This window comes from Eptatretus burgeri, chromosome 10, assembly GCF_056783735.1.
Source record: "Eptatretus burgeri isolate ZD-2024b chromosome 10, Ebu_testis_v1, whole genome shotgun sequence".
Lineage (NCBI taxonomy): Eukaryota > Metazoa > Chordata > Myxini > Myxiniformes > Myxinidae > Eptatretus > Eptatretus burgeri.
Window position 1 is genome coordinate 20,617,300 of NC_140970.1, and position 25,149 is coordinate 20,642,448.

General features: G+C 44.7%; 1 protein-coding gene across 16 annotated transcripts in view; it reads right to left on the reverse strand.

Annotated features, from left to right (window-relative positions):
- The window catches only part of LOC147018044 (calcium-independent phospholipase A2-gamma-like), a 185,113-nt gene that overhangs the window by 15,603 nt on the left and 144,361 nt on the right, over window positions 1–25,149 (reverse strand). For all 16 annotated transcript variants that reach the window (XM_085897339.1, XM_085897340.1, XM_085897338.1 and 13 more), the window contains one exon: window positions 21,502–21,696. In XM_085897339.1, the coding sequence (XP_085753465.1) occupies window positions 21,502–21,696 (195 nt within the window). The remainder of the gene's footprint in view (window positions 1–21,501; window positions 21,697–25,149) is intronic.

Consider the following 25,149-nt stretch of genomic DNA (forward strand, 5'->3'; position numbering starts at 1 on the left):
CGGTTCGATTAATTATCAGGCGTTTTAGCCCACGACCAACCCTTTACGTGAAGTAAGATGGAGATTCAATAAAGGAAAAGACGAAGCGAAACGGGAAAACAGTTCAACATAAAGCACATTTATTTCACGATGAACGGAAAGCACACATATACAATTACACCAAAAGCAAATGTAAAAGAAGAAGAAACACAATATTACACAAAAAGCAAATGCAACAATGCAGATCTATTACCGACTACGCGAGCACACGGCAACACTTATGCAGTTTTACTTTACAGACGGCGCCGACAACACATATACCCAAAGCAAAAGAAAAGGACCACCCTCAAGGATGAGGCGGGCCTGGGGCCGAGACCGCGTCGGGACTACCAGTCTGGTGATGAGCCGCGAAATGGCGCTGGCGCCCCGACTCCGCGGGCCTCGCTGGGACTGCCTGGTATGGGGTGGGGACGGGGTCCCCCTTCTCGCACTATCTCAGCGCGGGGGGGAAACAGGAGGGGGTTGTTGATGCTCGGGGGAAAGGAGGATATCTCCCTGTCTCGGGTCCCGCGACGAGCGTCTCCACCACGACCTCGGTCGCGCCGCCGGCCTCTCCCTCCGCAGCTCCCCGACTCCGACACGAGCACCCCCTCGACCGCCTTCGCCGCCGCCAACTCTCCACAGCTCCGTCCTCTTCACTCTGACGACTACCACTTCTTCCCAGCTCCACCGACAACCTTCTTTGACTGACGAACGCGGTCGTTTATATCTCCCGTGGCCTCGCTCCTTCACCTTCGACCCTTTACCTCCGACCCTTCACCTCTAACTGGCTCCCCATTGGACCGAGGAAAAGTGGGCGTGAATGCTTTTTGATCCATGAATTTGCATATAGCGACCACACTCCAACGTACCTGGAGGCGGGGCCAAATCGCCCCACGCTCACCGATAGGACGGAACAGAAGTGGGCGTGAGTCGTTTTTGATCCGTTTTCTTCGGAAAGGCCGGCGCTTTTGCACCCCTGCTCGGTGCGCGCCCTGCACGAGTCCAGTATCGGTGCCCACAAGCGGGGTGGGAATGACGGTGATGCGATGGTTGCGAGGGCGAGTTGTGACGGTAAAGGTCGTGGCTGTTGTTGTGAAGCGGCGTTGCGGTTGGTGGTTGTTGTGTGATGGCTGTTGAGACGTGGTTGGTGGTGGTAGTAATGGCGGCTGGTCCAAAATAATGATAGTAAAAGAAAAACGGCTATCCTGAGGGGTCGCAGCCCGAATGAATGACATTTATTCCCTTTAAACAACGGGTTTGGGCCTAACTACACATATACTTACAGAGATATCTCACCTAAGGGACCTGAATGGTGGTTTGCGAATTTCGTCAACCACAACACTACCCCCTCCCCTTTTTACAGACTCGTCCCGAGTCGTCAAATTTTCGTGTGCCATCATGTGTAGTTTTCCCCTAGTACATTTTACCTACGGATCCCTGAGTGCGACATTCATGGTATTCGTGTCCCCAAAATAAATAACCTGAGGGCTGAGTAACTACCTATACAAACTCACTCACACGGACGACTTAAATAAAATTGCCGGCGCTAAGACATACATGCCGGGGGCGCACTCATATTTACAGTACATCTTAACCTTAACTTACAAATTTTACACTAAACCATGGCCCAGGATCGATGAACTCTGCAAAAAGAAAGCAGTTAGCAGGGAGCCAGGCTGCTCGCATGCAGTCTCTGGCTCAAACAATGCAGGTGACAGGGAACGTGGCCGGCTGCTCACACGCAGTCCAAGGCCTTCCCTTTTGAACTGAACGCAGTGAACCACAACGGTGCATGGGCTGCACAAACACAGTCTCCGTGCCAGCTCAAGTGGCACACGCAATGAGCACAACGGATGGATGGATGAATGGATGCACGCAAACACGGTGCACGGGCCGCCACTGCAGGCCCGTGTTGTAGCTGCCAACAGGGCAGTTCTCGCAGCTTGCAAACTGTTGCCTTGCGGATCCTGGCGCACATGGAAATGAACAGGGGGGGCAAAGCAAAAATTGAACGGGGCTGGTGAACAGGGGCAGTGGGCATGGCATGGCAAAGGTAGCAGGCAAACACAGCCGGCAGATGAACTGGCTGGCGCAGGCCTTGAAGCACAGTAGCTGCAGACAATCCGACCGGCACAGGCCTTGCAGCACAGCAGCTGCAGACGATCCAGCCGGCACAAGACTTGCAGCAAAACAACAGCTGCCGATGAAGTGGGCCGGCCTTTGCCTTGCAGCAACGCAGCCAGCAGATGAAGCTGGCCAGTCTTTGCCGTTCAGTGGAGGTTGGTGGAGGGAGTGCGGTGGTGCTGGCCACTCGGAAGGCGGGCTCAGACCTACCCTGCGGTCTCCCTCCCAACCTATCGCCTTTGCCTGTCAATGTCTATACCCACTCCCTTAATTTGTCAAACCCCAATTTAGCCCCAACTTATTTTTTTATTTTTACTTCCCCACTATAAATCGTCCCCTAACCCCCTTTATCGTCTTTGTTCGGCTAACCTATCCTATCACCTAGCCTACTCCCAACCCCTACGTTCCCTTCCCGGAGGGGAATAAGGGAGAGCTAACGTCCTGTGTCGAGGCCCAATCCAAGCCTCAGAATGGCCTCCCCAGACTTCAGCGATCTAACCCAAAGTGGGTCCAGCGGCCCACAACGAGAGCGAGGGGATGGATGGTGCGGAGGGGTACACTTCCTAATCTACCCTAACCATTTAACTGTTAAACTACCCCGGGGCTTTCAACAAGCGCCTCTCGCTTAAACTATTGGTTCTAACAACCCAGATTCCCGTCGCCTGTGTTGGTGTCCTCACAATTTCGGGCCTCGCCCCCCAATTTTCTCTCCGTGCCCTCACACGGTCTCATGGCTGGGACACGTGGCTCCCTTTGGCAGGCACGACCCTCTGCCGATTCTCCGACGATGGCACCCCTGGGCACTACACTGCCTCCGAGCCTACCAGCTCCCTAAACACCGGGGAGTGCCCCCCATGGCACCTCCCCTGAAACGCACACGTGGCAGGCTGGCTTCCCAGGCCCCTTTCCGAGGGTCACCCGTGCCCACAACACTGCCCACGCGGCTAATGGTGCCCCGGGCCCCCGCACCAAGCAGGCGCACCCGTGCCCACTACGCTATCCCGGCCCCCCATGGGCCCTTGGCCTACTACGGCCGACTAGCCTGGTGCCCGGGGTACCCACTCAGCGATACTCACTTTTCGCAGCCACGCTCCCAGCCCGTCAACAGGGCTCCTGCACCCCTCCAAACGGGTTTCGAGCCTACACTCCCACCAACAACAAAACGACCTCCATTTTGTAAATTTGACTAACCCCCTAACTCACTCTACACTGACCCCGGGGTCCCTTGGGCGGGAGTCACTCCTCCCCCCAATCACTCATCGCACCATGCATTCCCCATTCACTCCATACACACAGACCCGCTGGCCTCACTCACTCACCAAGCACATGCTTCCACTTCACTCACCAACTACTCTTCAACACACTCACCGCTGAACTCTGCCATCCTTCTAACTACATCCCCTAACAAACTCGTGCTCCCACGTCATCCCTTATACTACAGCACGTTCCTTTTAACACTGCGTAGCTAAACTACGTCCCCTCTACACATTCACAAGTCTGTCACTGTCTCCAAATCTCTAAAATAACTTTCATTTCCCCACCTAAAGCTCATCTAAATCCCTCTAACTAATCCATTCCACGGGCCCCATGAGGACTTACCCCTGCCCCATGGAGCCGGTCGAGCTAAGCTAACCCTTCCCCCTAACTAGTTTCCATCCTGTGCCCTGGTCAAGGGGGTCTTCCACCCCTTGCCCAGGAATCCTGTGCACCCGAAAGTGAGGCTTACTGTTCTTTTTTTTTTTTTTTCTAATTGCGCAGCACCAGCGCGGCAACTCACAACTCGCGCACTTTGCACCTGCCCGTGACGTCATGCAGCTGCACATGTTCCTCGTCCCTCCTTGGACGGTACCATCTGGCAGGGATACCCCTCCTGCCGGATTCCAACCCCACGTGCAGCCATGACGTCACCGTGCGCATAAAAAAACAAGCCCCACGTCTCGAGGGGTTCCCCACGCGAACACATGTGCTTTGCCCGTTGGAGCTTAACACACACGATCGCGTGGAGAACCCGTCCGGTCCAAATCCATAATCCTGCCTAAACTTTGTCCGTCCGCGGGATCGGCAAATCCACCGCTGGCGTTTCCGGACCGGGACTTCACTCTCGCAAGCGAGCACGTGGGGGCCTCGTGCGTTGCACAGCACGGACCTCGTGCTCACTGCTGGGTGAACCCGGCACGGTCCCCGAAACAACTACAGCCGCTACCCGGCTTTCTTTCCTCACATGTCGCCGTCGTCGCCATTCGACCCACGCACACCTGCGTGTTACGACGCTCACACTCCATTCCATTACATTCACCCCGGGAGACGCGGCTGCATGTTCACACATGCCCACCGACATCTCCCTTACATACCGCTCTCTCACACACACGGTCTCCCTTGCACTCGGCCGTTCACTCACGCATGCCATTACCCTTGCACACGTGGCTCCCCTCACTCGCGGCCTTCCACTCACTCGTGCCATTTCCCTCACACAAACCACACCACTCACACACGCGGGGGCACTCACCCGCGGTGCCTCATCCACACACCGTGCCTCACTCACACACGCGGGGGCACTCACCCGCGGTTCCTCACTCATACACCGTTCCTCACTCACACACACGGGGGCACTCATCCGCGGTGCCTCACTCATACACCGTGCCTCACTCACACACGCGGGGGCACTCAACCGCGGTGCCTCACTCATACTGGCCGTTTCACTCACACACACGGCCTCTTCCACTTGCGGTGCCCCTTTTACACACGGCGTGCTGGGAAGCACGTACTCCGGCACAATCGCCACCACACCACTCACACACGGGGTCGCTTCCACACACGGGGATGCACTCACACCTTGCACCACACACACAGGGACAACCACACTGGGGATTCGTGTCCCCACAAGGGTCTCCGGGGCCTCTATACCCCCAAGCTCTCCGTGCACCTGTCCACAGCACTCCTCCCCTCGACCTCGCAAAGCAAGACCGAACCCACCTGGTCATGACTCGCCTCAAGGGGGCATACTCCCTCCCCTCGTTCCTGGAGGAGGCCATCCAGCTGCTCGCACCGGGCCTCCACCCAGTCCGCGAGCTCACCCCCATTATCCTCCACTACCTCCGTGTGTGTGTGTGCGTCACTTACCCCGTCTTCATCGTGCAGTCTTCCCTCTATCGTTCCCATCTCCCGTGTCTCTGCCAACTCAGTCACCTCTTCACCCTTTACCTCCCTTGTCTCAACTATTATTTCTGTCTCTCCCCTTGTTATCTCCCTCGTGCACGTCTCCGTCACCCCAATTAGTTTGTCCCTCTCGGTTACCGTCACGACCCTCGCCCAACACGCCCCCCGAATTATTTTTTTCTTACCCGCCTCCACCGCGGGCCTGTCAGCCGTTGCACCCCCTCCCAGCTCGTTCGCTCCTACACGTGGAGTCGCCATTTTTAGCTCCCTGGTCACGGCCTTCATGCCCGCCTGCAGGCATCCGCCCATGTTCTGCGTCTCACCCCGCAGCTTTTTAGTTTCTTCCTTCATGTTTGTTTCCATTCCGTTCATTTGCTTGTTCATTCCTTCCATTTCGTTTTTCATTTCATTTGTGTATGCATCCATCTTTTCGTCCATTTTTTGTGTATTCGCATCCATCCTCGTTTTCACTTCGTTCATTTGCTTGTTCATGTTCGCTGTCATTTCCGCCAGCATGGCGCAGAGCTGGGCCATGTCGGGTGCGCTTGGGTGAGCCGATTCGGCAAAGATCGGGGGGGTTTTGGCGGAGGGGGGGAGGGAAGGTGTCATACACCGCGGCCGCTGCCGCACCTATTTCGGGCTCTGGGCTCAGTTGGGGGAGTTCATGTTCCTGCACATCAACATTTCCTGCACGGGGTTTTCATCCTGGACCATGGATTCTACACATCCTACATCCATTTCTAATACCCCCGGCTCCCGCTCGCCTTGAGACGCCATCTTCTCGCAAAGGGTTAATTTAGCTCGCTCGTAATTTGGAGGGAATTGGGGGTCGCTCCTCTCTCACCCCTGGACCGATTCCCGTGAATTTAGCTGGAGACAGGAGAGCCCGTTTTCCCGTTCTCCGATACCAGTGCCGCAAGGATGGCGATGAGTTTATATCGCACAACCTGACACCAGTGTTGCGGATTCGCGCCCGCCGGCGTGCGAACGGCCATGTAACTCGAATCGCGGCACGTCGCCCACCGGACGGACAATCCCGTCGTGACCCTCTCGGACTAACGCCGGGAACTAGTCACGGGTGGACCTTTCGGCCTCACCACGATCGTGCCAATCGGCCCCCGCGTGGGATAGGGTTGCTCGCCAAATTCGACCTACCTAAGTACCCACACGGAGGGTAGACCGGGCGATCGCACCTCGCCGCAGGTCGACTTCGGACACGGGCCACTTTAAGCGACCCGTTCCGTACTATCGGGATGACCGAGCGGTGTTATCGTCAACCTGGACGGTTCGATTAATTATCGGGCGTTTTAGCCCACGACCAACCCTTTACGTGAAGTAAGATGGAGATTCAATAAAGGAAAAGACGAAGCGAAACGGGAAAACAGTTCAACATAAAGCACATTTATTTCACGATGAACGGAAAGCTCACAGATACAATTACACCAAGAGCAAATGTAAAAGAAGAAGAAACACAATATTACACAAAAAGCAAATGCAACAATGCAGATCTATTACCGACTACGCGAGCACACGGCAACACTTATGCAGTTTTACTTTACAGACGGCGCCGACAACACATATACCCAAAGCAAAAGAAAAGGACCACCCTCAAGGATGAGGCGGGCCTGGGGCCGAGACCGCGTCGGGCCTACCCGTCTGGTGATGAGCCGCGAAATGGCGCTGGCGCCCCGACTCCGCGGGCCTCGCTGGGACTGCCTGGTATGGGGTGGGGACGGGGCCCCCCTTCTCGCACTATCTCAGCGCGGGGGGGAAACAGGAGGGGGTTGTTGATGCTCGGGGGAAAGGAGGATATCTCCCTGTCTCGGGTCCCGCGACGAGCGTCTCCACCACGACCTCGGTCGCGCCGCCGGCCTCTCCCTCCGCAGCTCCCCGACTCCGACACGAGCACCCCCTCGACCGCCTTCGCCGCCGCCACTTCTCCACAGCTCCGTCCTCTTCACTCTGAATACTACCACTTCTTCCCAGCTCCACCGACAACCCTCTTTGACTGACGAACGCGGTCGTTTATATCCCCCGTGGCCTCGCTCCTTCACCTTCGACCCTTTACCTCCGACCCTTCACCTCTAACTGGCTCCCCATTGGACCGAGAAAAAGTGGGCGTGAATGCTTTTTGATCCATGAATTTGCATATAGCGACCACACTCCAACGTACCTGGAGGCGGGGCCAAATCGCCCCACGCTCACCGATAGGACGGAACAGAAGTGGGCGTGAGTCGTTTTTGATCCGTTTTCTTCGGAAAGGCCGGCGCTTTTGCACCCCTGCTCGGTGCGCGCCCTGCACGAGTCCAGTATCGGTGCCCACAAGCGGGGTGGGAATGACGGTGATGCGATGGTTGCGAGGGCGAGTTGTGACGGTAAAGGTCGTGGCTGTTGTTGTGAAGCGGCGTTGCGGTTGGTGGTTGTTGTGTGATGGCTGTTGAGACGTGGTTGGTGGTGGTAGTAATGGCGGCTGGTCCAAAATAAAGATAGTAAAAGAAAAACTGCTATCCTGAGGGGTCGCAGCCCGAATGAATGACATTTATTCCCTTTAAACAACGGGTTTGGGCCTAACTACACATATACTTACAGAGATATCTCACCTAAGGGACCTGAATGGTGGTTTGCGAATTTCGTCAACCACAACAATATTTTTAGATGAGATCCTGTTCTAGGTGGTGTAGTTGTCGTTGTGAAGGTAATGTTGAGGTAATATTAATATTTTTAGATGAGATCCTGTTCGAGGCGGTGTAGTTGTCGTTGTGAAGGTAATGTTGAGGTAATATTAATTTTTTAGATGAGATCCTGTTCTAGGTGGTGTAGTTGTCGTTGTGAAGGTAATGTTGAGGTATAATGTTGAGGTAACATTTATTTTTTCAGATGAGATCCTGTTCTAGGTGGTGTAGTTGTCGTTGTGAAGGTAATGTTGAGGTATAATGTTGAGGTAACATTTATTTTTTTAGATGAGATCCTGTTCTAGGTGGTGTAGTTGTTGTTGTGAAGGTAATGTAAAGGTAATATTAATTTTTTTTAGATGAGATCCAGTTCTACGTGGTGTAGTTGTTGTGAAGGTAATGTTGAGGTATAATGTTGAGGTAATATATAATATTTTTTTTTGGATGAGATTCTGTTCTCGGCGGTGTAGTTGTTGTGAAGGTAATGTTGAGGTATAATGTTGAGGTAATATATATATATATATATATATATATATATATATATATATATATATATATATATATATTTTTGGATGAGATCCTGTTATAGGCAGTGTAGTTGTTGTTGTGAAGGTAATGTTGAGGTAACATTTATTTTTTCAGATGAGATCCTGTTCTAGGCAGTGTAGTTGGCGTTGTGAAGGTAATATTGAGATAATATTTATTTTTTTAGATGAGATCCTGTTCGAGGCGGTGTAGTTGTCGTTGTGAAGGTAATGTTGAGGTAATATTAATATTTTTAGATGAGATCCTGTTCTAGGTGGTGTAGTTGTCGTTGTGAAGGTAATGTTGAGGTAATATTAATATTTTTAGATGAGATCCTGTTCGAGGCGGTGTAGTTGTTGTTGTGAAGGTAATGTTGAGGTATAATGTTGAGGTAATATATTTCTTTATATATGAGATCCTGTTCTGGGCGGTGTAGTTGTTGTTGTGAAGGTAATGTTGAGGTATAATGTTGAGGTAATATTTTTTTTTTTAGATGAGATCCTGTTCTAGGTGGTGTCGTTGTCATTGTGAAGGCAATGTTGAGGTAATATTAATTTTTTTTCAGATGAGATCCTGTTCTCGGCGGTGTCGTTGTGGTTGTGAAGGTAATGTTGAGGTAATATTTATTTTTGCAGATGAGATCCTGTTCTTGGCGGTGAAGTTGTTGTTGTGAAGGTAATGTTGAGTTAATATTAATTTTTTTTTTTAGATGAGATCCTGTTCTCGGCAGTGTAGTTGTTGTTGTGAAGGTAATGTTGAGGTAATATTTATTTTTTTAGATGAGATCCTGTTCTAGGTGGCGTAGTTGTCGTTGTGAAGGTAATGTTGAGGTATAATGTTGAGGTAATATTTATTTTTTTCAGATGAGATCCTGTCCTCGGCGGTGTAGTTGTTGTGAAGGTAATGTTGAGGTAATATTTATTTTTGCAGATGAGATCCTGTTCTAGGCGGTGTAGTTGTTGTTGTGAAGGTAATGTTGAGGATTTTTTTTGTCAGATGAGATCCTGTTCTCGGTGGTGTAGTTGTTGTTGTGAAGGTAATGTTGAGGTATAATGTTGAGGTAATATTTATTTTTTTCAGATGAGATCCTGTTCTCGGTGGTGTAGTTGTTGTTGTGAAGGTAATGTAAAGGTAATATTTATTTTTTTAGATGAGAACTTGTTCTAGGTGGTGTAGTTGTTGTGAAGGTAATGTTGAGTTATAATGTTGAGGTAATATTTTTTTTTTTTTCGACGAGATCCTGTTCTAGGTGGTGTAGTTGTCGTTGTGAAGGTAATGTTGAGGTATAATGTTGAGGTAATATTTTTTTTTTCAAATGAGATCCTCTTCTCGGCGGTGTAGTTGTTGTTGTGAAGGTAATGTTGAGGTAATATTTATTTTTGCAGATGAGATCCTGTTCTAAGCGGTGTAGTTGTTGTTGTGAAGGTAATGTTGAGGATTTTTTTTTTCAGCTGAGATCCTGTTCTAGGTGGTGTAGTTGTTGTTGTGAAGGTAATGTTGAGGTATAATGTTGAGGTAATATTTATTTTTTCAGATGATATCCTGTTCTAGGCGGTGTAGTTGTTGCTGTGAAGGTAATGTTGAGGTAACATTTATTTTTTCAGATGAGATCCTGTTCTAGGCAGTGTAGTTGTTGTTGTGAAGGTAATGTTGAGGTAACATTTTTTTTTTCAGATGAGATCCTGTTCTAGGCGGTGTAGTTGTTGTTGTTAAGGTAATGTAAAGGTAATATTAATTTTTTTAGATGAGATCCTGTTCTACGTGATGTAGTTGTAGTTGTGAAGGTAATGTTGAGGTATAATGTTGAGGTAACATTTATTTTTTCAGATGAGATCCTGTTCTAGGTGGTGTAGTTGTCGTTGTGAAGGTAATGTTGAGGTCATATTAATATTTTTAGATGAGATCCTGTTCTAGGTGGTGTAGTTGTTGTTGTGAAGGTAATGTTGAGGTATAATGTTGAGGTAATATATTTTTTTTATATATGAGATCCTGTTCTGGGCGGTGTAGTTGTTGTTGTGAAGGTAATGTTGAGGTATAATGTTGAGGTAATATTTTTTATTTTTAGATGAGATCCTGTTCTAGGTGGTGTAGTTGTGCGCTTTTGAAGGTAATGTTGAGGTAATATTAATTTTTTTTCAGATGAGATCCTGTTCTCGGCGGTGTCGTTGTGGTTGTGAAGGTAATGTTGAGGTAATATTTATTTTTGCAGATGAGATCCTGTTCTTGGCGGTGAAGTTGTTGTTGTGAAGGTAATGTTGAGTTAATATTAATTTTTTTTTTTTTAGATGAGATCCTGGTCTAGGCAGTGTAGTTGTTGTTGTGAAGGTAATGTTGAGGTAATATTTATTTTTTTAGATGAGATCCTGTTCTAGGTGGCGTAGTTGTCGTTGTGAAGGTAATGTTGAGGTATAATGTTGAGGTAATATATATATTTTTTTTTTAGATGAGATCCTGTTCTAGGCGGTGTAGTTGTTCTTGTGAAGGTAATGTTGAGGTATAATGTTGAGGTAATATTTATTTTTTTCAGATGAGATCCTGTTCTAGGTGGTGTAGTTGTTGTTGTGAAGGTAATGTAAAGGTAATATTTATTTTTTTAGATGAGAACTTGTTCTACGTGGTGTAGTTGTTGTTGTGAAGGTAATGTTGAGGTAATATATATATTTTTTTTTCGACGAGATCCTGTTCTAGGTGGTGTAGTTATCGTTGTGAAGGTAATGTTGAGGTATAATGTTGAGGTAATATTTTTTTTTCAGATGAGATCCTCTTCTCGGCGGTGTAGTTGTTGTTGTGAAGGTAATGTTGAGGTAATATTTATTTTTGCAGATGAGATCCTGTTCTAGGTGGTGTAGTTGTTGTTGTGAAGGTAATGTTGAGGATTTTTTTTTTCAGATGAGATCCTGTTCTAGGTGGTGTAGTTGTTGTTGTGAAGGTAATGTTGAGGTATAATGTTGAGGTAATATTTATTTTTTTCAGATGATATCCTGTTCTAGGCGGTGTAGTTGTTGTTGTGAAGGTAATGTAAAGGTAATATTAATTTTTTAGATGAGATCTTGTTCTAGGTGGTGTAGTTGTTGTTGTGAAGGGAATGTTGAGGTAATATTTATTTTTGCAGATGAGATCCTGTTCTAGGCGGTGTCGTTGTTGATGTAAAGGTAATGTTGAGGTAATATTTATTTTTTCACTGCAAAAAGACTTTAATTTGATATATTTAAGAAGCGAATGTAAGAAGAATTCTACGTTCGCTTCTAGGCTTTGCCTATTCCATATTTTTGGAGCTTTTTTTTTCGGATGTATATCAATATCGAAGTGAGAGGTGGATTTCAAATAGAGATTGCACAAAAAGGTTAAACTAAGTGATGTCCTGAAAAAATATAATTGCACATTTTCAGTGGATGAGACACCTCCCGAGGAACCCACTTCATGGAACTGCAGAGCCCAACAAAGGTGGGAACATACGTCAAATCGATGCGAGATTGAAAGCACATGTTCCTTTTCCCAAAACGAACAACCAAGTAGCTTGGAGAGTACTTGCTAAGTGGCTTAAGAATTCAAGCAAGCACTCCAACGAAACGGTTGATAAGAAACGGCTCCCTTGGTACGCAATTGGCAATCAACGAACCATCATATTCAACATACAGTGCACCTCCGAGAGACGCCCAAAATGTCACATATGTCCGAATTGGACAAATGAACACTTTTCTAGGAGTCAGAACTGCTTGCAAGTTCGATTGTGGAGGTTAAATTTTGTAATTCTTCTTAGTTTAAGAGATACTCTTGGCGATCGCATGTGTGGAAAGGAAATAAAAATAACAAATGCTGATGTATCCGGGTGTTTCTAAGCATTCCAATGTACCAAGCGATTTGTAGTATAGCAATGATGAACAGCTTGTTCCAAGTTGCGGCCTGTTCCAAGTCAAGGTAAGGTTGAGCAGGCCAAATAACATGGCAGCTTCAGACCCCAGCGAGGTTACCCACGAAATGCCTGAAAACCACAGACAGCAAGGTGGCTGAGGATCGCCTGATTAAGGATTTAATTAAATAAGGCAGTTAATTATCTTCAAAAGGGGTGTTTCAATTAACCCAAACACCCAATTTTCACTCTTGCACTTCCTTGGAGTTTTCTTAGTATGCATGCAAAGTTTCAGGCTGCAAGGTTGCATGTTTTTGGAACCATGGAGGAAACAACCACACTGACACACACGCATTGCCTTTTATCAGTACAGATATATATGTGTATGTGTGTATATATATATATATATATATATACACACACACATACACATATATATATATATATATATATATATATATATATATATATATATATATATGTGTATGTGTGTATATATATATATATATATATATATATATATATATATATATATATATATATATATATATATATATATATACACACATACACATATATATATATATATATATTGTTGTGGTTACCAGATTCGCAAACCACCATCCAGGTCCCTTAGGTGAGGTATCTCGGTAAGTGCATGTGTAGTTAGGCCCAAACCCGTTGTCTAGTGGGAATACATGTCATTTATACGTGCTGCGACTCTTCAGGATAGCCGTTTTTCTTTTACTATCTTTATTTTGGACCAACCGCCATGATCACAACCACAACATCAACCACCGACCACAACCACCGCTTCACCACAACCGTAGCATCGCCACCGTTCTTGCCCCGCTGTGGGTACCGGTGTTGGACTCATGCAGAACGCGCGTCGAACAGCGTGTACAAAATCACGGATTTTGTGCTTCAAAAACGGATCAAAAACGACACACGCCCACTTTTTGCCGTCCAATCGGTGAGCGAGGGGCGAATTGGCCCCGCCCCCAGGGCGATCGATATATGCAAATTTGTGGATCAAAAAGCCTTCACGCCCACTTTTTCTCGGGCCAATGGGGAGCGAGGTGAAAGGTCAGAGGGAGGGGGTCAAAGGCGAAGTTACGGGGGGATAAAAGGACGGTGTTCGTCAGTCAGAGGAGGAGAACGAGAACGAAAAGGAGAACGAGAGTCGCAAAGGAGAACGAGAACGAGAACGAGAAGGAGTCGAAAAAGGAGAACGAGAACGAGAAGGAGTCGGAACGGAGGGGACGAGTGTGGAAGTCTGGAGCCCGAAGCCTGCAGTGGCTGGAGAAGCTGAAGAGAGTCAGACGAGGGGGTGCTCGCGTCGGTGCCAGGAGCTGCACGCCCGAGGGAGGCCGGCAGCGCGACCTGGCCGAGGTGGAGACGCACACCAGGGATAATAAAGATCCTCTCTACCCCGAGCATCAGCAACCCCCTCCTGTTTCCCCCCGCGCTGAGATAGTGCGACAAAGGGGGCCCCTTTTCCCACCCCCTGCCTGACACCGTCCACGAGGCCCGCGGGTTGCGGGGCCATCGCCGCTTCGCGTCTCATCACCAGACGGGTAGGCCCGACCCGGTCTCGGCCTCAGGCCTGCCTCATTCTTGGGGATGTTCTTTCCTTGGTTTTGGGTATGTGTTGTCGGCGCCGTCTGTGAAGTAGAATTGTATAAGTGTTGCCGTGTGCTCGGTAGTCGGTATTAGCTCTGCATTGTTTTCGCTTTTATATTTGCTTTTTGTGTAAATGGAATTGTGTTTTCTTTTTTTTGTGTGCTTTTGGTGGAATTGTATTTGTGTGCTTCCCGTGTGCGGCGAATAAATGTGCTTTATTGTTGAACTGTTTCCCGCTTCGCTTCGTCTTTTCCTCCATTGAATCCCCATCTTGCTTCACGTAAAGGGTTGGTAGTGGGCTGAATACGCCCGATAATTAATCGAACCGTCGAGGTCGACGATAACACCGCTCGGTTATTCTGATAGTACGGAACGGGTCGCTTAAGTGGCCCGTGTCCGAAGTCGACCTGCGGCGAGGTGCGATCGCCCGGTCTACCCTCCGCGTGGGTACTTAGGTAGTTCGAATTTGGCGAGCAACCCTATCCCACGTGGGGGCTGATTGGCTCGATCGCGGTGAGACCGAAAGGTCCACCCGTGACTGGTTCCCGGCGTTAGTCCGAGAGGGTCACGACTGGATTGTCCGTCCGGTGGGCGACGTGCCGCGATTCGAGTTATGTGGCCGTCCGCACGCCGGCGGGCGCGAAGACCGCAACAATATATATGTGTATATATATATCCCAGGCACCTTAGAAAAGAATGATTAGTTCAACAGTGATGGCCATAATCGTTTGAAAAACTATTATGGATCACTTTTTGTCTTCTTTTAGGTATGGAATAAAAGTCCCGTCAATACTCTCAGGATACTTGTGATTTACATCACATAAATTTACTTTTACTTCATTGCATCATGGTTGTCGATGATTCTTCTGTTTGCAAAAAAAATCAGTTGTGGTTATTTTCTTTTCATTCAGATACTTAAAATTGTGTGCATATTTTATTGGCTTTGTTGGAGTACATCATATCTATGCATCGTTTGATCCTGCTGAACAAGTTTTAGTTTCAACTGCAGCTTAGAGTGCATGGGAATACACTGATAATGCTTTGTTATTTATTTTCCCAACTGCACATAACAGTGTCACATCTTGTAGTTTTTTTAAATTTTTGTTTTCTCCATTAGTGGCATGATGCCCACCAATGGAGAAAACAGAAATACAAGAGATATGATGAGGGTGTTCAAAAAGTTATATGAATGACATACAATATAGCATCCCCTTTATTTCAATGCATTTGCTCCATTCGGCCTTCTATGTCCATAAAATAACTTTTCAGCTTGCTTCAGCCAGTTCCTCATCATTCGCAAAAATATGGTGGATGCACATCGGTCCTCAAATATCTTTACAGATAATAGTCACCCGGGTCCAGTTCCGAACTGTCAAAGAGTTTGGGGGGAGGGAGGTCCACCTTGTCAAAGGTATAGTCATGAATGGAGGTTAGAATAACATGGACATTTTGCACAAGCATGTTGGCATGAAGGAGTGTGAGCACAAAATCGGTCAACACCCTCGGTGTTTGCCCCTAATGGCATGCTGCATTTGTGCTTGAGACGTGTAATATTTTCCTGTGATTCTAGTTTTGTGAGGCATTCAGTTAATCAGTTAGATTCTGAAAGTCAAGGCCATGATTTTTCCAGCTGAGGATTGAGGGAAATTTATTGGGTGGTGGTGGTTCCCCAACATTTCCATTTCATGGATTCCAGGTTGGTTACAGAACACTAGTGATAAGCCCATGGTTCATCACCAGTTACCAGATGAACAATGTTAAAAGTCAGATAAATTTGAGTTTAACAATTTGAGAAACTCATGACATGATGACAGTTGTTGCTGTCGGTCATGAGTGCTCAGGTTTAGGGGAACCGATCTGGTTGATGCTGAGGACATGTCCAAGTGTTTGTGGATGATGAGGAAAATGCCAACTTGAGAAACTCCAAGTTCTTGGGACATATTGGAGACCATAATACTATAATTCTTCACAATTAATGCATAAAACCTAGGCAACAGTTTGTGCATCAGTTGCTGGGTCATCCGAACCTGGGGTAATCTTCAAGGGACTCACATCGAGGCCTAAGTCAGCCACCCATTTGACTAATATGTAGTACATCAGTGCATATATTCACCGCACATGACCAATATCAATACGTTTGTAGACTTCTTTGAAGCTGGCAACATCTTCGCATCAAAATTTTATGGCACATCTATTCAATTTCCATGAGATTCATGATTGCATGACATTGCAAACTTCTGGATTCGAGTGTAACTCAAGCCAGATTACAGATTGGAAATGGACCTGAAAATAAAATCTCAAAAGAAGTCAAACTGATGTTGGGGATTTCATAAATTATTTTCTCAGTCACTGCATTAGAGTTGTCACATTGTCTAAGCCTGACATATTCCCCTTCCTTTTCTGGAAAGGACAAACTTTATAACAATAGAAAACTCCACTGAAAGTCCACACAACAGGTGAAAATAATCTTCTAAAATAAAACAAGAAAAAGAGCAATCAGAGATTTCAGACCCTCGCCAGGACTTGTTTTGTGTAGTGTTTGTGTAGTTTTGGTGGTGTTTGTGTGCTAGTGTGTTATGTAATTAACAATAGACATAACTAGAACTGCCAATTTATAAATACTGGCAGTGATGAATGGGTACCAAGGCGTCTCGCTTTGATGCAACACCGCTTTGATTGGACACTTGAATCTGACCCATGATGTTTATTAATATATTCAATATAATTCAGAACGGGAATATAATAAATTCAATTCAAATTAAATGGAAGATCAAATAAGTACAGTCCTGCATTGGAGTCATCAGAAGGAACCCAAAGAAGCAAAAAGCAAAGATGAAGTCATCAGAAGGAACTTGGATATGATTCAGGTTTCAGCTGCTACTCCTCTACCCTCAAACCCTTCCAGGCTCAGCCAAGTGAACCTTATTCAAAATTTTTTTTAAAAATCGAAAATAATCCAGATCAAAAAATCAAATAATTCTGGCTGCCAGACTATGCATCCGATCAGGTTCAAATTTAAAGCATAATATTCCGCATCACCACTAGATCAAAATTGTGAAGTTTCACGTCGATCGATGAAACAGTTCAAGAGAAATAAAAAATTATTTTCACTCAATCCAATATGGCTGCCAGACCATGTGACCCATTAATTAATTATTCATGAATACTCTGGTATCCCAAAGGCTTGGGGAACATTAGTGTGAATTTTCCCCTCGATCTGTCCCGTTGTTCTGGAGAAGAATATTTTTTAAAATAAGTTTTAGGGTAAATCCAATATGGCTGTATTCTCATCTATCTATAACTAGTAATGGTGCCCGTCTTCAACGGGCGTCACTGGCAACATTATGGTAAAAGACAGATAGCATGAATGTATTTTAAACAATATATTATATCATTTTTATCCATTGATTATCCTTCAGGTTTTCCCCTTCAACTGTCCCGCAGTAGCTCCACTTCGATGACATTACCACGTAGTTTAGTGACTACACAACGTGTACCATTCGTGAGTTCCGGAGGATCCATAGAGCGCATTAAAATTACAGGGCACCCTACTTTAAAATGATCCAAAAGGCCGGATCAGTTTCGTCTACATATTCATATCTTGTAGATTTTTAGCTGGCCGGATCAGTTTCGTCTCCATATTCATATGCTGTAGAATTTAGGTGATTCTGAAAATGTTAACAGCATGTCGATCGGATGGTTCTGTGATTTTCTACGGTAGTAAACAGAAGTATGACTTAAGCCTGTACACCACTATGCGGAGATGTGAGGACCTAATATTTCACAACAAACTAAAAACTCACAAAATTTGAGGATATTTTAAATAAACAATTTATTATAATATCAATTAAATATCATTTTTATCCATCGATAATATGAATTGTTCTGTACAGCTATAGTTGTTCTCCTGGGATCTGCGCATCCATCCACAATCTATGTTCTAATGAAGTGCAGTAGGAATAATAAAAAGTCGGATGAACATGAACTGTTTAACTACCATAATCATCAAAACGAATTTTGAGGGGCCTCTTAAGGAAGACAATAATATCATTACTTTATATGTCAAAGCTTGTTTCATTTCATGCAGTAACAAAAATCTGATGGTGGAACAAAAAAAGGGGCGTGCCAAAATATTAATGTAGATAATCATCAAAACGAATTTTGAGGAGCCTCTTTAGGAAGACAATAATATCATTTCTATATAATATGTCAAAGCTTGTTTCATTTCATGCAGTAACAAAAATCTGATTGTGGAACAAAAAAAGGGGCGTGCCGAAATATTAATATAATTCTATTTCATGCAGTAAGAAAAATCTGATGGTGGAACAAAAAAAGGGGCATGCCAAAATATTAATATAGATAATCATCAAAACGAATTTTGAGGGGCCTCTAAAGGAAGACAATAATATCATTACTATATACGTCAAAGCTTGTTTCATTTCATGCAGTAACAAAAATCTGATGGTGGAACAAAGAAAGGGGCGTGCCGAAATATTAATATAGATAATCATCAAAACGAATTTTGAGGGGCCTCTTAAGGAAGACAATAATATCATTACTTTTTCTGTCAAAGCTTGTTTCATTTCATGCAGTTACAAAAATCTGATGGTGGAACAAAAAAGGGGCATGCCGAAATATTAATATAGATTCCAGCAATCTGTGTGTGTGTGTGTGTGTGTGTGTGTGTGTGTGTGTGTGTGTGTGTGTGTGTGTGTGTGTGTGTGTGTGTGTGTGTGTGTGTGTGTGTGTGTGTGTGTGTGTGTGTGTGTCTGTGTGTGTGACTGCCGTTTCTCGTCAAACGCTGGTCCGATCTAATTGAAACTTGCCAGGTATATTGCTGGAGACCTGAGGATGTGCCTTTTCAAGGTTTGATATTAATCGGACAAGTGCTTCCCAAGTTATGGCCATTTATTTACCAAACCAATGAGAAGACACGTTGTTGCGTGGGCGTGGCCGATGGAGAAGGGAAGCTCAGCCGCTTTCCCCATTACGGGTTACAACATACGGACTTCCGGATAATGATGACTTTGTGTATTCTAATAATTTCTCGATTTCTTATGCGCATTTATAGATAAACACAATGCCGCAAGTTATGATCGTTTTCATATGAGACGGTGCATGCCGCAACGTCCGCACGGTGCAGATGGTGCATGCCGTTTTTTTTTTCTCCTCTTTCCTCTTCTCTTTGTGTTTTTCCTTGCGATAAAAGGCAAAATACGTTGTAACGTACGGACTTCCGGAGAGTGATGACTTCGTGTATTCTAATAATTTCTCGATTTCTTATGCGCATTTATAGATAAACACAATGCCGCAAGTTATGATCGTTTTCATATGAGACGGTGCATAAATTTCGGTAACATCAGTGCTGGTATGCTCCGAACCAGGAAGTAATTTTTTTTTCTCTCTTCTCTTCTCTTTTTGTTTTTCCTTGCGATGACATTGCGAAAAGGCAAAATACGTTGGCGCTAATTGAATAATTGACAATTAAAACCTAAATTGCGAGTCATCGTAACTGTGATATGAGAACTTCCGCGCCACCCACGTACGGGCACGCGAGAGCAAAGAAACGGCCTGTGTGGTGGTTGTTTGTTGCTCGCGGTTTGAATATGTATTTATTATTATTTTTTTTACGGGCAGCCGTGTTCCCCATTACGGGTTACAACGTACGGGCTTCCGGATAATGATGACCGTGTATTCTAATAATTTCTCGATTTATGCGCATTTATAGATAAACACAATGCCCCAAGTTATAATCCTTTTCATATTAGACGGTGCATAAATTTGGGTAACATCAGAGTGCTGGTATGCTCCGAAGCAGGAAGTAAATTATTTTTGAACGTTTTTTTTTTCTCCTCTTTCCTCTTCTCTATGCGTTTTTCCTTGCGATAAAAGGCAAAATCAATGCAAGCGATAATTTGTGGATTGCATGTCAACATTCCATATGGGCATGCACTACTTCTGGATAGTGATGACTTACTGTATTCAAATAATTTCTCTATTTCTTATGCGCATTTATAGATAAACACAATGCCCCAATCCAGTCGTCGTTTACGAGAGCGAAGGAACGGCCTGTGTGGTTGTTGTTTCTGGCACGCGGTTTGAAAGTTTTTTTTTTTTTTGCATGTACGGCCACGCAAGTACGGGCACGTGAGAGCGAAGGAAGGGCCTGTGTAATTTGTTTCTGGCATGCGGTTTGAAAGTTTTTTGTTTTGTTTTGTTTGCTTGGGGCATGCACTAGTTATCTAGTAATGATAACTAGTGCATTCCCGTAGGCATGCACCTACGGGCATGCACTAGTTATCATTAAAACGTTCTACATGTGTAGTTGCTCCTCTGGTGAAAACTTTGTCTCAATCCAACAAGCTGTTGCAGAGAAAAACACTCATGTTCTGTGCAGACAAACAAACAAACAAACAAACAAACAAACAATAGGACCAAAATGCAATACCCTCCTCTGGCGAGAGTAATGACTGCAGCTTCACATTTATTTTGCATGAGATAATTTCCTGAGACCTGTTTGTAAAAGTCCAAATAACCTGAATGCTCATTTTATTGTCAAATACAGGCTTGTTGCTATGAAGCCACATGCAGCAGTAGAAATGCTTTCGCAACCATGGCAGCATACCATCAAGCCTGTACCAATCTCCTCAAAACACCAATTAATTGCCTGTTGCCAAACCTGACAGAATCAATGTAAAACACCAGCTCCTTACTATTCCTGCTTCAATGTACACCCTTCCGGTAATCCGACCCAAAGAGCCGCTCCACTGATGGACATTTATTGCTGCAAGATTCCTCACTGCCAACTTCTGTGCGGTCATCAACCGCAAGCCACTGATGTTAAGCATCGCTTCGTATAGAAACTTCAATGAAATATCCCTCTTAGTCCCAAAGCTCAACCCTGCTGCTACCATCTGCTGTCAGCCTAATAGCCAGCTTTCTGCCAGAGTCCCTATGGAAAGCATCACCAACACCCAAAAGCCCAAGTTGACTCATTTAACAAGCACAAGATACAAGGAATGCATCCCAACATTTACCAACGGCTACAGGAAAACGTCACTTCATCTGCCTACTGTCAGAGCATCGCTGGAGACGCTGCTTGGGGAAGGAATGAAAATCAGGACAGATGCTCAAAGGTCATAAACATATAAAGAGTAGCGACACTGTGGAAATAATATTTTTTTAACCTTTGGCTTGAAAGAAATGCATCATGACAAATAATTATGTTTGCTTTATTTACACATTGATTCATTTGTAATGGCATTTTTCTCGACGCTATACGGATAGAGCCAGGCTTCAAAATTGTCGCAGTTCATTACGTGCCTCAGTATCAAATTTCCCACAGCATCATTTTCAATTATGCATCAAGACTGGTCAAATTCCAGCTGAATGTGGATTATATGTACGATTAAACATCTACATTCTTAAATCACCAACTGCTGTGGAACTGTCAAAATCCTAACTTGAAATATAAAATTTTAAGCTTAAGTTTCTTTTCAGAAATTAACACGAGATATCCTTCATCCTCACCTGATGCAGATGCTCTCCAAGGCGGAATTCTTGGAAGTACCCTGGTGCTGCAGAAGAAGCACGCAAAGCTTGCCACAACTTGTTCTCACAACCACCCGGGTGATGTGATGGTGAGCCAGGAGCCAGACCATAACTACGGAAAACGTAGGCCTTGATCGGTGTGCCATGGCTGACCAATGCACTTACTGCCGCCACCTGGAAGGGTATAGCAAACATAAAACTGGTGGTTATAAATCAAGCATGGGTGCACTCGATCTTCTTTCTAGCTGCTCCAAAGATTGATACAACAGAAAGAATCAACCACAAAGTAAATAAAATGGTCATGCCAGTAACAGTTTTCGAATAAATAAAGCAGATATAAATAAAACTTAATCAGTCATCCACATACAGGAAACATTAAAAAGACAATTTTCAATCACCGCTTACCTTGCTACGTTGTTCTCTTTTTGTCTCTAGCCTCATATGTATTCAATCTTTTATTCCTGTTAACTCGCCCATTCATTCTGACCTCCCTCGATGCAACACCTCCCTTTCTGTGGGTTCTTCTTTGTTCAGCCATTTGTTTGTGCCGTGTCCACCTGCTCATTGCTACCAATCCTGTTGTTTTGCTCTTCTTTGAGCTTTCATCTTGCTCATTACAAAAACATAAAAAATATTCAGCTAAATGCAGGTACTATGCCAGCTTTTGTGTCATCATGTCCACAAAAAACGTGAATGTAGTCTTGAACTTGAAAATTTAAAAAAAAATTGAAAAAACAAAACAAGGAAACGGGTGAAAGCGAAATGCTGAATATATTTTGCCACAAGCAAACTGACACTGATCCTCAACTTAGCATACACCTCCAGAGGAATGGAAGTTAATTCTAAGGAACACTTGGAATACGTCTTTCAATCCTGACAAATCTCACTCTCACTCTGTCGCTCCAAAAAGACTGACTGGCGAACCCTCCCATCTACTTGCCTAATACGCCTCTTGAAAAAGTCCAGTCAAACCTCTGAGCCTAATGATCAGCAATGATCTCCCTTGGGTGAACCATATGTCTCGGTTGGCCTCCAAAGACATTCGCCAATTGGGCATCCTCTATTGTACAAAGTCTTTCATTGGCACATATGTACTTTTATCGACCAACAAGACCTTCATCCACAGCTTAAAGTAGTACTGCTCTCTTCTCTGGGCTAGCATCCTTGCCTCACACCTTGTTCAGCTTGACGCTGTGGAAACGAAGGCCTTCAAGATCATTATGATGAAGCTGAGACTTTGGGCCTATCACTTTCACATTGTAGAAAGGTCGGCAGTTTCTTTGTCCTCTACCGCCTCTTTTCTGGTGTTATACCCACTGCCCTTTCCGTGCTCTGCCCCCCTCTGCCCTTTCCAGGATCTGTCCCTTGCACTCCCTCCCCCGCTCCCCCAAGGTTTCTGCAGGGGGCATAACCCTCTTTTGGTGAAACTTCCAAAATCCAGATATGCTGCTCACCTCCACTCATTTGTTCCTCTTTTTTCCAACCAGTGGAACCAACTTCCACAGATTCTTCAATTTCATTCTTCCCTCCAAGACTTGAAGACAGCTGTTCACCACCATCTCAGATCATCCCCCATCCACAACGTTGATCTTTTCGTCTCTCATTAACACCCACCAAGCCCACCTCTTACCAGGTTTCCTGTTTTGCTTTCCACTTCTGTGATTGAGAGTTTGTGGCTGTCTCCATCTTGTTCACCCCTTGGTCTCTCCTTACTTTCATTCTTCCACCATGTCCCGTATTTCGCCAAGTCTCCCTCTACTTTGTTTCTCATCCCTACTGTTGGTGTGTTCACCCCTCTCCTCTTTCATTCTACTGTTGTTTTTGTTCTGGTACATCTTAGTCCATATTGTTTCTAGCTCCTCCATGAGCCTTGACACTGCATACAAAAAGAAAAAGAAAATGATTTTCAGTTGGTGGGACAAACTACAGAAATATAATTTGTGTTTATGAAGTGTTAAGAATCCATAATAAACTGCAATTGAAGTGATGCATTATTCTTTTGCCATAATATCACACAGCACAGATTTCATATACCCTTAAAGGAGTCCAACAGGTCTTATGATGAGAAGCTAAATTGTTGGGACTGTACAATATGTTCTTAAAGTAAAGCAGAATTATTTCCTGGCAGGCAAAACTATATGAAGTAACTTCTTATGAAAAGACTTTGAGACACATTTTGACAATAGCAAGAAAAATGAAATGAAGAGCTTTATGAAGTGGTTTTTTTTTGCAATTCTGTAAACATTTTGTTAAAAAAAAATCATTTTCATAGGAATCTCCTGGCTTCATTTTGGGTCAGCGTAGCCTTGTCTTGCTCTGCGATAGCATATTCTGTACCTTAGAGAATAGACACAGACCTTTGGAATGTAATTTTGTGAGCCTAAAAATAATGTAAGGTCAGGTTAGCAGGCTCTCTTCCTTTCCCCAAGATCAGAATAATAATGGAATGGACTCTATTTGGCCAGTTTCAGTATTCTCATCTGAACCAATGGGTCATGACTTTGTAACCAAGATTCAAATCCCATGCACAATATTTATTTTGCCATTGTATACTCATGACATTGTAATTTGGGGTAGACTACACCTATATCGACCAATGTCTTTGCACCATGAGTAGATGTGATGTATGAGCACACACAAACTCTGTGAACTATATCCTGTATATACAGTATATATACTGAAACGCAAAAGAAACTTACCACCTTTTAAACCTTCAAATATCAACAATAACACTGCGTGTAGTAAATGTGTGAACTTATTTGTGGACAATAGTGTCCTCACTGTCAGACAAAACAGTCACGCATGGTCACTTGAACCTTCAATGGTCACTTCATAGCACAGCTGTTGAACAGCCGTTTTGACTGTCAGTGATTAGCCAAGGGGTACGGGATGATATTAATAAGCTGCACGTGATGTCTTGATATTGGCTTTAAAAAGGCCAGTGCAAAATGGGCATTTTAATCAACATGTCACGATTGTCAAGGGATCAACGGCAGTGTGCGTTGGGCATACTGCAAGGCGGATTGAGCTACCGTGAGGTGGCACGTCGCCTTGGCTGTTCACACCAGACGATATCGGCCCTGGTGGACAGAGACACCCTCCACAACTCTGCAGATGACAGACCTCGATCAGGGAGGCCAAGAGTCACCACTGCAAGGCAGGACAGGCAGATGGTCCTTAGTCAGATGACTTCAGACATTGAGGACTGAGTGGGACAGAATCCAGCAGCAATCCATCCAAAGACCGGTAAGGCAGTATGCGCCGATGATGCACTGCCTGTATCCAAAACAATGGTGGCCACACACGCTATTGAAAGGGGACTGACATTGCACCCTGTGCTGTTCTGTACTGTAGAACAAACTTATGAGATGGTGTATCTTGGTCAAAAACTTGACATGTCATCAATAAAATGCCAATGTTTCAATTTGCAATTGTTGGTTTGTTTTATTTTGAACTGTTACAATTTTATTACATTTCAAACAAGTGGTAAGTTTCTTTTGCGTTGCAGTATATATATATATATATATATATATATATATATATATATATATATATATATATATATATATATATATATATATATATATATATATATATATATATATATATATATATATATATATATAT